The sequence below is a fragment of the Manacus vitellinus genome, unplaced genomic scaffold, assembly GCF_001715985.3.
Source record: "Manacus vitellinus isolate BGI_N305 unplaced genomic scaffold, ASM171598v3 scaffold_2_pilon, whole genome shotgun sequence".
In the NCBI taxonomy this organism is placed as follows: domain Eukaryota; kingdom Metazoa; phylum Chordata; class Aves; order Passeriformes; family Pipridae; genus Manacus; species Manacus vitellinus.
Window position 1 is genome coordinate 11896722 of NW_021940208.1, and position 15652 is coordinate 11912373.

Sequence of the window (15652 nt, forward strand, 5' to 3'; positions counted from 1 at the left end):
ATCAAAGCTTACTGGAGAACAGTTAGAACTGTCCCTTTTGTCCATGGGTTCCTGGTGGACACAATATAAATAAACATTAAATCACTAAAATTATCATGAAAGCTTATTTTTAAGTTATTTTTCTTACAGTTGACACCAATTTACAAAGATCCTCCAGAAAATAATTCACAACACAGCAGATTTCTATCTCTACCAGACTTACTTGCCAAAATGCGGTGGCAGGTGAGGGAACAGGGCAAGTACAAGCTCTTCAGGAAAGCTGCAAAAGACCACTAGAAATGAACACTTATTCAACCCTTTAACAGTTAGTGATTCATTTATTAATCTGAGCAGCTCACAATCTCACAATAGTTAAGAGAGCTGTAGAGAGCAATAGTTCAGTAGGAAAAGAATAGGAAGCACGTTGAGACACTTGCACAATGCTTTAAGCTCTCCTATGCCAAGGGCCTTCCATCTGCTGGTTGAAGCCTTTCCCCATAGCACTGCAGCCTTTTGTTCACAAGTCTGCACCCTTTCCCTGGCGCACTGGGAGGACGCTGTGGCAATGTTTCTATCCATGACCTTCTGTCCTTGTCTCCTGTTCTCCTTGTTCTCCCAGCTCTGCACCTGCAAAGCCCAGGCGTGCTATGTCAGGGTTCCCATGGAAAATGGTGGACAGTCATGCAAGAATCACTCTTCTTCCCCCTCACACTTCCCTACCCCATTTCATAACGTTTACACAAAAGAAAAAACAAAACCCAGCAAATAAAACGGTGGACAGTGGTCCTTTAGTAGACAGGCATTTCCTAGTGACATCCATGCTTAACAATCAATTAAAGTGCAACTCTTGCCTCTCATCAGAGTGTGCTCCAATCAGCACTAACAGCATCACAAGCAGGAAAACCAGCAGGGAGTTTAAGCAGGTCCTGATGAAAAATACTATGGCAAACTACTATTGCAAACCATCTGTAGCACTAGATGGGATGCCTAGGGAGAGAAGAGTCACCTGGGACGATCCCTACGATGGTTTTCTTTGCTGGTCAGTGCAGAGTGTTTTCCCTTAAGAGTCTTCCACCCTTCTCATTTGTTTTTTGGTTTTTTTAATTGTTATCAAAAGTAACTGTTACCATTAAAGTTGTCATTTGTCACCAGCTATGGACTATCTCATCATCCTTTGTGCTTGAAAGAACATAAAAAAAATTGCCATAATTCTTGTGCAGGGAGGCAGCAGCAAGTTTATCAATCACATCCTTTGTGAATGTTTATGTTACTGCAATGACTGCAATTTAAAGACCATAAGGACTCAGAATCAGAAAATCATTTTCTGTACAGTTTTCTTCCACAACAATGTATTTATTTTAATCAAAATGTTCTTAAAATGTACACCATTTTCTACAGAAGGTCACCATGATAATTCAGCACTGGCTAAATACAATATAAAAAAATATCAGTTGTCTCAAAGATTGTAAAAACTCCAAAAGTAAAAGTTACATTTTTAAGAACTCCAATGGCCACATGGATATTATTCTTTTGTCTCAGCTGAAAAAGGAAAAACTAAACCCACTGTACAATTCTGGTTTGTCAGGCTTGCAGGTTCATGTGATCCACAGTGTCCAAACCAGAAACAGATAATCAGCAATCAAACATTGTCCTATGTTTTAAAATATATTAGCAACACATAACACATTGGTGTTATTCTTAACATATGAAGTATCCATTAAGGTAATTTATGGCTTATATAGTTCTTGACTGCAGGGTTGTTCTCATTCTTTCTTTTTGGTAAAGTCATATGGTTTCCACCACTGTGCGAACTGCAACACCTTCTTCCTCTGTTCTTCAAAGTTCTGTCTGATTCCTTTTCTCCAGAGCCGCGGTTCCAAGTCCAGCATGCCACCAATAATTTCCTTTGTGAGTAGAAGACAGACAGATAATGGTAAATGCAAAATTACCATATTAATTAACGCTATTTTACAATAAAATAAAGAAATATGTATTTTCAAATTACGAGATTGTCAGTTTTCATAAAGTGTTAATTAAAACTTGAAATTCTGAAAAATATACCAATTTAAAAAATAAGACAATTTAAAAAACAGAACTGCAGCTGTTAGATGGTTGCCTCAGCAAAATTCTTTTAAGCACAGCATACCAATGTACTGCTTAAACATCCTAACATTGCAAGATTGTTAATGTATCAGTACCTTTGTGACTAAGGTAAGTTCAGAAAAAGAAAGTTGCCCACTTTGCTGTTTCCGGTGTTATATTTCTCCCCAGTCACTCTTAGTGTTTTTGTCACACTGACTCTTCCCACAGTACAGCTCTTCCTGTATAAACAGTACACTATATACCATGGGGAGTAATCTAACTACATGAGGATTTTCATGGGAGTTGTCTGTGAGTCTGTATGTGTATGCACCCTAATTTATACAAGCAGGAATCAGTGCACCTATATGTCAATACTATAGCCATGAAAACTCTTAAATAGATGCAAGTATTTTCCACCTGTAAGATTAAATATCTAAAATGCCAAATATCAACACTTCCTACTAATTCAAAAGAAACACAAATCTAGAACCACAATCTGTGTATCAGCTAATGGAAAAATCAACTGATCCTTTATTCAACAAGCCAAGTTACAATGACTCATCAAGAAAAGATAGACAATAGGGTATATCAAAGTAACTGTTCTGACAGCGTTGGTCTTAATTAGTTAAATTTTCCAAAACAAAGTATAATTGGTAAATTAATCTTTTACGTAACAATACCTTTCCAAAGTAATGAGGGAAATTGTGTTGATCTTCAATCACATGAGCAAATCCTCCTTGAAGGCCAAAGTCCACAGAAAAGTATGGAAATCCTTTAGGAACCTGTATGTGCAAAACCACATTTTCAGATGTTTAACAAAGTGTTGGCATTTAGTCAACCTCCCCACAACTGAATGAATTTCAACACGGTTTTGCAGTTGATATTATAACATTTTATTTTAAACCACCTCTAAACCATCTACATGCAGCATAAAAATGCAAGAGAGAAACAGTAAAGCAAACAGGTAAGGGGAAAGAAGAACACACAGCAACTAGATAAAAAGACACAGAAGAGATGACTACTGGGTGGCAGAACCTCCAGAGGCCACTGTGCTGCACCAGGTAAGACACTGGGGATGGACCAGGCAGCAGTGGGCACACTGAGCAAATGCCTTCCTGACTCCACATCTCTGAACTACATGGGTTTAGTAGAAACTTTAAGACAACCACTAGCAAGTTGCATTTATCAAAGGTAAGGTGTTGAGTGGTAACAGCAAATATTTACCCAGTGAAAACACTGACACTCAGGGAGAAGGGGAAACACCTTTATGGAAAATACATTACGAGAAACCCCCTCTACATGACTGGAAGTTATCAATAACTTGCCAAATCAGGTAAGTTAGTAATTCAGTCAGACTACAGAGAAGAAGCTGGATATCCTGCCACAACATAGACCTTTCAGCCTGACAGAGAGAAGTGGATCCATTTATTGCTACGGTATTGCAAGTAATTTTTGCTGTTTCACTGCAATAACTTATTTTCCACTCTTTTAATTGTTGAGGATGTTCCTGTACTGATAAGATTTACAAAGCCTCCAATTCATAAGCATTTTCTCTGCTACAATCCAAATAGCTACACAATTTTTATGAGGCAGGTTCCATATATTGCTTAAAAATTGACTCTAAAAATAATTAAGATTTAATACAGAGGAGCAATGTAGCATAGCAAGAAACATAAAACATTTTAAATGGACCAAAAAAATTATTAAATAAGGAAAAATGGGTTGGCAGGTGATACCTTAAGAAAGAGGTCAGCTTTATCTCACTTGTGTCTAGCAAAGCATCAGGTCTGACTGGGATGGAGTGAATCTGCATCACAGCAGCCCATATAGTGCTGAGTTTCAGACTGGTGCCTAAACCAGTGTTGACAGCATGCCAATGTTTTGGCTATTGCTGAACAGTGCTGACTGCTGGGTCAACTCTCCTGGTTGTGTACCCTCCCAGCCCACTGCTACCTCCAGCACCCTTGCTGCAAGGAGCAGAAGGAGAAGCAGAGAAGGCCTAGATGCTGTGCAAGGGTTGGATGCTCCAGCTCTACCTCTGGACACAAGTTTGGCACACAATCCACCCATTAGATGATGTCTCAGCCGTGTCTGACCCTCCTTCCAGGTACCACCCTCTCTCAATACGACTCTCCAACTTCCCAAGCCTCAGCTCTGTCTCTAAGCTATACTCTCCGATCTTTCTGAATTTCCATTACCCTAAAATAATATTAAAATCTCACAACTGTGTAACAATTTACACTCAGACACGTTGCATTAATTTAAAGAACTGTCTTGACTTAATCTGAAAACTGGTCTACCTTCAAATGAGCATATAATAGTCACAAAAATGTATGGCTAGGAAGATTCTTCAAGAACTCTGGTGTCCTAATGCCTCACAATGTGTCAAGAAAATTATACTTCACTTTTGGTGATAGATGTTGGTTTTTCCTATTCTGAAACAACAATGAGCAGAAGATATCCCAAACACACTTATTTTGTCTTCTGTTTACATCCACCTTAAGTTTATAGTCTTTCCTAAACCCTTGCTGCAAATTAATTGCATCCCTTGCTCTTCTGCACTCCATCTCCCTTTTTGTAGTATGTGGCTTCATGTCTTGTTAAAACTCATCTCCTCTTTCTCCTAAACTATGATCTTCTTTTAGTGAAAAGGTGCTATATTTACCAAAAGACACTATTAAAAATTGAGTGTTATTACTACATAGTAGTAAACTACTTGTGGTAAAGTCTATATAATGCACATCTTCCACTTCAATATTAAAAAGATGGAACAATCTTTGAACCTAACAGATCCAGCATTGCTCCTTTAAGATTTGTTTATACAAAGAGGTTTCAGCTCAGTATCCAGGAGACAGAAAGAGCACTGTTCCCTTGTTTTAGAAAGAAAGAAACATAATGCTATTTATATTTTCACTTCACAAACTTAGCAACGCAAATGGCTGTTGTAGGTCAATGAAAAAGAAATATCATAATTTCTCCAGGAAAGTAATTTGCAAATCTTTGATCTACCTTAATTCTTAAAGTTAATCTAGAAATGTGCCGGTACATGTCCTCAAAGTGTCAGCTTTGTTCTCAACAAATGCTTGCAGCTCAGTCCACCAACTGTTGAAATAAATGAGAATCTTTTCCCTAATGTCAGTTAGGAGTTCAGTCAGACTGTTAATTCTCACCATACCTACGCCATCTTCTCATGCACTAATCCAATTGTGTTCCCTTTCTTCTCTCTTTGAAACAGTTAGTAATGAAAAAAAATGAGAAGAATTTGCTGAGAAATTCAGTGTTTAATACATTTCATTACTTACAGATTTCCGAATGTCTTTTGAAGAAAGATCAATTAACTTCTTGTTCATAGACCACTCTTCATCAGACTCCATTATAGCTTTCTGTAAAATCATTTTATCTAAATGTGAAAATAGTCCTACATGCAGCAAGCAAAGAACTAACTGTAGTGAAGTACATTGTATAGCAAGTAACAATTACTTCTTAAAAAAGTAACTTTATTTTTGGTAACTTTTCTGATTTCCACAACTTACTTACTTTACAAAGGCATCATGTATCTTCAGACTCACTCTATTCACTTCCTCTATTCCTTTTTTTTTTTGAGATTTAACTTTTGCTTTACACAAATAATCTCTAACAAGTTTCAACTATGAAGTCACATTCTCTTTTTACTCATCCCATACAAACCCTCTTATGAATTCATTACACTATATTAACCTGTTTGGGTTTTTTTAAACAGTAAGAGGAGAATCCAGTTTAGAAGGCTGACTGCCCTTAAAAACCTTCAAAGCTGACTCTGTATTCTCCATAGCATAGAACTGGGTATTGTGTAGTGTAGGTGTCTTTTCAATTTCATTTGCTGTGTATTTTCATGGTACAAACATCTGAAAGACAAGTTTTAGGCAAACAACATTGCATTAAATCTTGTTCTCCCTCCTTCCTTGAGTATTCAGACAAAACACAAGTTTTACATAAACCTGAAGCATAGTAGTCATATCTAACAGGTGGAAAGTTTCAAATGTGGTAAAAGTTACTGCACTTTGTTCATCATACTGCTGCTCCACTTTATCAAAAACCAATCACATTATTTCCAGAAAGCAAAACTAATATTTCAAAGAACAAATACAAAAATTACTGATAAAGGGTGAATCATGATCCAGAAAGGCCTCAATTCCAGACAAAAGCTTCAATGTACCTTTTCTTACAGGGTCAGGGGAAAGAAACCAGAAAAGCTGGTGATAGAAGTATCTATCATGCTGTCTTAACATTCATCAGAGACCTAAGACATGCGTAAAATTTGGACTTACTGAAATAAAATGGGGATGAAACAATATATATATTGGTATTTCTTAAAACAGTTGACGTTATTTTCCCATTTTATGCTTGCCAAGGCACATAAATGGTGTTTTAAGTTTATACCACAGGACTTAAGTGAGAAGTATTGCAATCCTTAAAGCAATTCAAGAGACTACAATTCTCTCACCTTCTTCCAGTATTTGTCAGTGCAGTCAGACTTGTGACAAGTGCTCAGTCACATAATCTTCCACTGACTACTTGAAAAACTGAATTACCTCACAGGGTTTGTTTTAAGATCAAGGAACATGATCAAAGAATGGATCAAGAAGTAGGATCAAAGAACACATCTTTTCAAAAATAGCACTGGAATATAAAAATGTTTTCCAGAAATAGGTGACTTATGATACATACATTCAAATGACTTAAGAAAAAAACATTTTTGTGTACCTTAAAGTAGATTGGAGCCATATCTCCTACTTCTTTTGGAAGAGGAATACATTCATATACCATATGATACCGTTTCTTCATACTCATGTTTGTTTCTAGGAACACACAGTCCAAGTCTTTAGCTTCAAACATTTTCACCAATGCATTTCGGAACATCTGTTTAAAGAAAAAAAAAGTGCAAATTAAATTAACTTTTCAAAGCTTTCAGGTACATTATATTATTTAACTAATGTATTATATTTGTAATAAACTCACAATAAAATGGAAAACTGTAACAATCACACAAGGAAAATTCTGTATTATTCAGTAATTTAATATGAACTATATTTCCTATGGTACAAATATAAATTAAAACTATGTTAATCTTCATAACTGTAGCGCTCCATAAAACAACACAGCTTTAAAAGTAGGTCCCAAGCTTGCGATTTCTAAGAAGGTGATGTCTTGGTTTGTACTGACTATAGTTACCATTATCCTTTCACTCCTCTTTCCAATTATACAGTTTAATATATAAAAAAAAAAGGAAGATATTTTCACTAGGCATGCTTGATCTTCAAGTAAAACATTAACATTGCCTTAAAAGAAAGCCATGGCTGTAATCACCATCTTCACTGTATGTAAGTAAAACAAATGCAATACTTAATACATCTGGCATGTTGGCATGTGGTGAGAAGTGTGGGCCTGGCCTCTGTCATTCAGGAGCTGCAGTTAAGTTCAGGCCCTCACTTTTGTTCCTTGCCTGAGCTAAGTTTCAGGGATGCCTGTGCCCAGCCAGATACCTGGCAGTTCTTGGCCATGACTTCCCCTTGAATTTAAGTCATCAGTGCAGACTTGTCTGGCCACCCCTGGGCCATGTCTGACCCTGTCTACCATCATGGGAACTGCTCTCTTCTCTTGGCCTGGGTACCATGAGACTGTGCCTTGTCAGTGAGATGAGCTCCCCACCTGCTTTGCCTGTCATCCACCCCTGACTTGCCTTCCTGAAGAGCAACTCGCTTTTGTTGCTCCAGGACTCTTGACAGTTGGTATTTGCATCCAAGATATGCAAGAGCATAATTCTGCAGCTTACAGTGTAGATGCTGAACTAAACTGTAAAGCACAAGGGATGATTTCTGAGAGTCATTTAGACTTATTTTCAAATGCACAAAAGATCTGACTTTCTGACAGGGTGAATGTTTCTGAAAGTTTCTCAAGATCTTGAAAACTGCTTTTAAAGATGAAGATTTTTTTATTATACATGCTCCCTTATACCATTTCCACAGTGTAAGCCAAGAAACCACAGAAACTGTAGAAGCCTTGTAGACCAGAGGTACGATAGGTCTACGACTCACATAATTCATAGGTTGTCCTTTTTGCATTGTTTTCTTTTTCAACTAACAATGCTCAGAAATACAAACAATACCATTAAAAGGTTAATCCCATCTAAAGGTTAATCCCATCCCTATCCTAATGGAGAGCTGATGAATCAAACTAGCTTAAGCAAAAACATATATTCACCAACATCAGCATGTACTGAAGTAAAACAGAGGGAAAACAAATCACTATCAGGTTTTCAATGAAACAGGTCTAGAAATTGAGCTCTCTTCTCCTCACTCCCTTGCCATCTTGCACAGTACAAATCAAACTAAAAGGTTACTTAACTAGGTATTTAAGCACTTCAAAGCAGGTCTAGTGTCCTGAATCTTTCCTCAATAATGAGCTGCTCCATACTGTGACAGGAAAACACTACCATCATTCCCCTAACACAGCTGACGAAACAGAGTTAAAAAATACTGCCCAGTGTTCCATGGTTGATAGGGAACTTTACAGCACAGAGCAACAGGTTACTCTGAATTAATAGCTCGTGGCCTTCTCCTCTTCACTCCAACCCCCAGACCTTCTGAAATACAGTGAGACAAGCAACTGTGGTGAGGTAAGGGACATACTAAACCAAAGGTTGAGAAAGACTATCACTTACTGTTGTTACCCTGCAATATCAACTGAAATACAAATCCACCAAAAGCCTAGAATATCAGCAGATGTTAGCTAATATTTCCCCAACTGCATTTTCTTGTTTTTAAATGCATTTTTCCTCCAAATTCTGAGCAGGTCAAACCACCAAGGATAATTTGCACTGGAAAGGAGAAAACCATTCATAAGGGCAAATAAGAAGGCTTGGCTTATGCTCGGATGCACATGCCATTAATACATGCAACAGTTCAGTCAATACAGAACGTGTAAAGATTTATATCTTTTCATATTAAAAGTATTACATGCATATTTACTTTGCAAGTGAGCACATCAGTCTAAACTACACAATATGTTAAATTCAAGTGCTTGAAGGCATACAGTGTAAAAGGAACCCTTTTTTGCTTTACTCCAACATATCTTAAAAAAAACTCAGCAAAAATAGTTAGCTAAAACATGTGCTCCATCCAACATTTTTTGAATATTTGAAGTGTGATAATCTTTTCCCTTCAACAGCAATATGAAATACATTTTGGCATCAGAAAATTTAGTCACTGACTGTCTGCTCATACTTTTGCTAAAGCCTTCCAGACTCCTCCTACTGAATTACATAGAAGCTGGGGAAAAAAAATAATTCATCTGTGTCCATCACCTTCCAAAGTACTTTATTTTAAAGAAATGTTTAAGCTGTTTATGAATACATTCACAGGGTCAAAGGATAATGATTTAGCAACTAGTTGCCCTTTCTAGCAAGTAAAAGTCTAGTGTTAAATACAGGAACTGCATTTGCTTATCTTTCCTTTATCCTATTTTCCTTCTCATACAAATTTAGAAAAATTATAATTATTTAGTTAAGAGGTTAGGATAAAGAGAAGTTCTAGGATAAACATTTATCACTTTTCCCCATGCTCTTTTGTTCCTCCTGATCCTTTTTTTTGCATTTATTTGCTTCTTATCCAACTTTCTTAGGTCTTTCTGTCATACACAACAGAACTCCTTTTCCTACCTCTGCGTTGAAGAGGGGGTTGAAGGGGAGCATAATTTACTAGGAAAAACTGTATAAAAATTACAATCAGCCATGAGAATCAATGTGGGGGGCAAATTTGGAAAGTCAGAGAATCTACCTGCCAGGTTTGAGGTAAGACCAACATTACTTAAACTATTTCAAACTTATGAATCATGCCAGTTTTAAATCTCAGCAACTGTAACAATGAAGCTATTCTCTAGTCTGAAATAGTCTCCAATATTTCAATATAAGAGGTTGCAAGTTGTTTTCCCCTTGTAATAATCCTGATGGTAGGCAGTGGGGGATTGACAACCACTGTGAATATCTTAGGCAGAAGCTTGTTATATCCCTTCCTTGATTTTCCATCTCCAAAGAAAACAGAACTCCAAATCTTCAAAATGTCTTCATAAGACAATCGGAAAGCACAGGCCATCATGCTTGGCACTTTATTCTAATGATTCTTTTCAAGGAAGGTAGAAAACTAGATAACAACACTGATTTTAAGAGTAAGATCGTTCTCTTTCAAGTGATATCCACCCAAACCCCACATTAGCTTAAAAAACTGAGGATATATAAACAATATATTTTCAGCTTGTATTTAATTTTAAGTGATCTGCCTGCTCTGACAATCCTTGCTTTTACTTGGCACTCCCAAGAAAATCCTGTGAAGCCAGTTATTCCACTTTCTGTAAGGAATGAATTGTACCTAATTCATCCCCAAAAGATGTTCCTTTTCAAAGACCTCCAACAATGCATGTTTTGCAACATTCCAAGAAACTTCTTCTAGAGCTTATGAATTGGAAATTTTCCTCGGTATTTACCCTGCTTCTCTTTTAATATTTGACCACTAATTTTCATCCATAATGTGAGAACGTTCTGCCCCTTAGTGGAATCAGAGAATAGCTGCCAGACTGCAAATTATGAAAATAGGTACTTATGACAAGTATATTATTATTTTTAAAAAAATTGTTTTACAGAACTGTCAGAAGACAGGAGACAGTTTCTCAGCTGACCTGGATTTCTTCCCAGATGTCTTCATCCAAAAGAGTGGCTGCAGTATGGTGCTGTAGAGGGGCTATCAGGCAGTGACCTTCAGTAAGGGACTGGTTGCTTGGTAGAGACAAGTACACCTACGAAAAGCAAAGAAAAACTGAGGTGCCCATTTTTCAAGTGTTAAAAACCTTCCATTGCTGAAGCTAAGAAATTCATCATTTGCTAAATTCAAACCAATAGAAGCCTTTATCTCCTAATCACAGCAAGGTATTAGTAATTCTAGTGTTTTTTGAAAGATCCCATTATCCACCAGTAGCTCAAATGAATTAGTATTATCCAAATAGTAGTTCCACCAACAAGGCAGTAATATCAGCTTTATAAACCAAGTGGTATCATAACTATTATGAAAGTACACTGTTTAGGCAATTCCAATATTTTTTAATATAGATAAATATCAACCTGCATTTTCAATAAAGTATTTCATATATATATATGTGAAATGCATACTCTGTGTCATGGTTTATCCTGGCTGCATCACCTAACTGTTCACTCACTCCCTGCCCCCAGTAGGACAGGGGAGAGAATCAGAAAAAAAAATTAAATTTTTGGGTTGAGATAAAGACAGTTTAAAAGGACAGGAAATTGCATAATCAAAATAACAACAACAATAACAACAACCTAGAAAGCAAGTGATGCACAGTGCAATTGCTCACCACCTACCAACCGATTCCCAGCCATTTTCCAAGCAGTGGCCCCTGGCCAGCTTTCCCTCTAGTTTATACACTGAACATGATGTCATATGATAAAGAATATTCTTTTGGTCAGTTCCGGTCACCTGTCCCAGCTGTGTCCCCTCTCGACTTCTTGTGCCTCTCCAGCCTTCTCACTGGCAGGACAGTATGAGAAGTTGAAGAATCCCTGACCACCACTTAAACAACAACTCAAAACATTAGTGTGTTACCAATATTCTACTCATCCTAAATCCAAACTGCAGCACTGTACCAGCTATTGGGAAGAAAACTAACCATCCCAGGCAAAACCAGGACACTCTCTACACTTACCTACCTATTAGATATATAAACACATATATAAGCACAGATTATATACACACATATACACACAGATCTGTATGAATTTATAGTCTCTACTAAAAACAAAAAACACAATGTACATAATACACATCTATGCATTTAATTCCTTGGCCTATAAAGAGTTGCCGATCAAAGAAAAACATCAATAATAAATGGAAACTTTGGAGAAAAAAATGACAGAAAAGGCTATACTGAGGCATTTCAGATGTTATAAATACAAATATTTATGCAACTTTTAAAAGCACTTACAGAAACAGGAAGGTTTCCAAACCAAACTTCTGTCTATTTCAAAGGATTTTAAGCTTAAAAATGGAATTCTGCACTTAATTTTCTTTGATATCAAGATACAATTCTTGACCAGTTCAAATTTCCTCTAGTGAAGTTTGATTTAGTCTTCCACAAATCCACCTACAGTCTAATCTCCGCACTGAGATCTTTCATTATTGCTCCTGTTTTCCACAAATTCTGATAGCAAAGATTAGCTTTAAAATTCATGAGAGATTTATATCTTTTTCTCCCTCACCCTTGACAAATTTGTGGAAGCAACTGGAAGGGCAAGGAAAATAAGATAATTCCATAGAAGCAATTTCATTCTTAAAGCCCTCTAACATAATTTCTTTTTTTGTTTCTACATTTTGTTAATTGCTATTTTCTTACCTTGGTGCCAATTGCAATAATAAGATGTTTAGAAAGTGCACTGCTATCAAAACAATATGGGCACTTTTCCATGCGTGCAGCAAGCTGCTGGTGCTCCTGTATTGCTTTTCTTCTTTGTATTTCTTCCTCTTCCCCACTACGTGCTCTTTTGGCTGCTTTGGAAACAAACATGTCATCCAGAGTGTAGTAGTCTCTGTCAGTTTTCTCCATGAGCTGAAAGAATACAAAGAAAAATTGCAAATATATATAAACAAGAGAGAAAAAATACCTAGCTCTTTGTAGTATCTTCTACTGAGAAAAGCATAAAGGATGTAAGCAGCAGCAATTCTTCCCCTCATATAGCATCCGCAGTAGATGCAATCATCAGGTGCATCTCCTGAGAGCAGTCATACACAATCTCAGGCAGCACAGATATTAAAATGTAAATGAGTGACAGCAGTGAGAACAGCATATTACTATATTCCATTCCAAGTTAAGGACTAGGTATTTCAATATTATTTCTACATAACTTCAGCTATCTTTAAATATGTGCCCAATTTTTTATATCATATATTATCATATATCTTTCCCTCTCCTTTCTGCTTCTCCTCTCCTATTACAACTACCATTAAATCATCTTTTGTGAAATAACTAGACCATGACTCTGCAACTCAAATTCACATTCTGTGAAAATATGCCAACAGTTTTTCTTGTCAAATGAACAGTACTAAGTCACTTTGTGAAGGAAACAGTCTTTCCCTTCAATACTAAGTTTTTCTGAGTGCACCTGTTTCTAAATACAAATAACAAACACAACTAGCACATCACCAGAAACAAGGCTGAATGATTTGGAGGTTTTGTGTTTGCTCATTCATTGCTGTATTTTAGTTAAATGTGCCACATGTCAAAGGAAACTCTGAAAATACCAAATTTGATGTGAAGACAGTCTTCAGGATAAGTGGTATCTTACAGGATCTTAATAGTAGAAACCTACACATACTGAATAGGTCTCACCTCTCACCTAAATGATATTTGAAAGGGATGGACTCTGTAGACATAAACTGGAGGAACTGAAGGAGACACAAGGAGACAGAGGACATAGTAAGAAGTGAGACAATGAATGAAAAGGAAATTATGGGGATCATGGGACTCAAACCCAAATGGCAGTAGATTCACTAAGCTTCATAACTCACAGAATACTCATACTCATATATATATAAAATTAGGCTTTATAAATATTTTGGGGGATTACAAACAAATCCCATGACATCTTGCCTAAATCAAGACTTCGCAAATCTTGACTGCAAAGATTAACTTTTTAAATTACTTGGGAAAGTACTTCTCCATTTTCTGCTTTGACCACTCTACACAACTTTAAAATTATGTACCATTAATACCCTAAACAGTCAAAACTTACAGCTAAAGCAAATGTAAAGAGCACTCAGAAGAATTTTTTCAAATTTTTCACTTTAAATGAAATCCCAGTGCTGCAATATTTTCATGCTATATTTGATTTTTTTATCTTGGATAGTTTCAGTCATCTGCTTATCAAAATGACAGGGAGAAAAAAAACACTATGCTATACAGATTTCTTGATATTGGAGGTGCTGGTTCTTCAGTCTTGGCATTTTTATGTATGAGTAGTTCTGCTCCAAGAATTGCTAAAGAAATGGTACAAGTGTCTCCACAACAAATTCAGTGTAAGCTCCTAGTGCAGCCTGGATCCCACCCAAGGTATGTGTATCAGGCTAGAGCAAATCAGTGGAGAGTCTTAAAAAAATTTTGGATTTTTCCTGGAAATAATAAGATGTGTAGAAGTGTTCTTCATACAGTTAGAGACATGGGACCCAGACAACACTGCACTTTTGGTTTAAGATGTAATATATGTTGGTCAACAGACCTAGATGAAGTATATTGGGGAAGGAAGTAAAATAAACCTAAGTTTACTTTGGAGAAGTAAAAAATCAAGAAACGGTAGGCCGAAATGTACAATTCTGGGGAGAAAAGACATAGTAAAGGGATATTCAGAGAAGGTATATTCACAGATCAGGTTCAGATTACCTCTACCACAGAGTCTCTACCAGGAACAAAATTATAGATCCTACTGCAATATTAATGAATAACAGAAGATAATAAGAATGCAATGCAGTTCAAGAAACCAACACCCCAGCTTCAAAGACATTAAGTAAGTGCTTGAAGTAAGCAGGGTCTTAGAAAAAAGTTCAACCTACTTGTGCAATAAAAAAAGCATAGTCATTAATAATTCAGGCCCACTTGGATGCTCTTCAAGAACTATCCCCTTCCCTTGGTGAATAAAAACAGACAAGGACAAAGTGTAAAAACAACAGGCTACTTTTTTCCCCTTTTTCATACCTTTAAAGAGATGTTTATAAGACTTTTATTCAGGTCGTAAGTCTAGCACATTAATTCACAGTGCTATTAAATTGCACTTCTGAGACAAAGAGACCAAGTTACAGATGGTCACCCTGCTCCTGTGAATCCTCATTTCTTGATGTGTTTTATCACATGCTTTAGATTACTTTAAAAGAGTGTTAAAATAAGATATATTTTCACTTTTAATAGCAGCTATGAAAGGAATAAGAATTTTTTTGCAACTTTCCTATTACCACAGTGTCCTTCCAACTACCTCAAAACAGTTCAGGAAGTACAGAAAATGAAAATCAGGCAAAAATATCATCCAGCAAGAATTCATACTTCTACTGAAATAAGATACATAAGTGGGAAAATCTATTCAGAAATGTTTTCTATCTTAAAAACAAACAATCAAACAAACACTAATGACACTTTACTCTGCAATACTGCAAAAGTAGCAATGAACATGACTAACATATTCCTGGTCAGTACCAATAAAAAAAATAAAAATTTTAAAAGCTAGAATTCCTTAAATACGATTCCCTCTCAAGTCCTACAAATGCCAAATATCAGTGTCAAAAGTGAAATAAAATACAATGTAGCTGCTACCATGGCAGATTACAGAGTACTCTTCAACTGCTACTCTAAATACTGGCCTTTTAAAAAAAGTTATTCAGGAAGAAAATGGAAATTCTGTTTTAAAACATTTATACTCCAATTTGAACAATAAGGCGCCCAATGTGTTCTGCCAATTGCATTACTGGGCTATAACTAAATCTCTCCAAAAAAGTTAAAGGAGAAT

At 36.4% G+C, this 15652-nt stretch overlaps 1 protein-coding gene across 1 annotated transcript in view; it reads right to left on the reverse strand.

Moving 5' to 3' along the window:
- Positions 1-297: 297 nt before the first annotated feature.
- CWF19L2 (CWF19 like cell cycle control factor 2) overlaps positions 298-15652 on the reverse strand; it is a 70662-nt gene continuing 55307 nt past the window's right edge. The window contains exons 13-18 of the mRNA XM_008922751.2: positions 12499-12711; positions 10771-10887; positions 6805-6960; positions 5364-5444; positions 2742-2843; positions 298-1883 (exon numbers count right to left, since the gene is read on the reverse strand). Coding sequence (XP_008920999.1) covers positions 1743-1883; positions 2742-2843; positions 5364-5444; positions 6805-6960; positions 10771-10887; positions 12499-12711 — 810 coding nt within the window. The 3' untranslated portion in view covers positions 298-1742. The remainder of the gene's footprint in view (positions 1884-2741; positions 2844-5363; positions 5445-6804; positions 6961-10770; positions 10888-12498; positions 12712-15652) is intronic.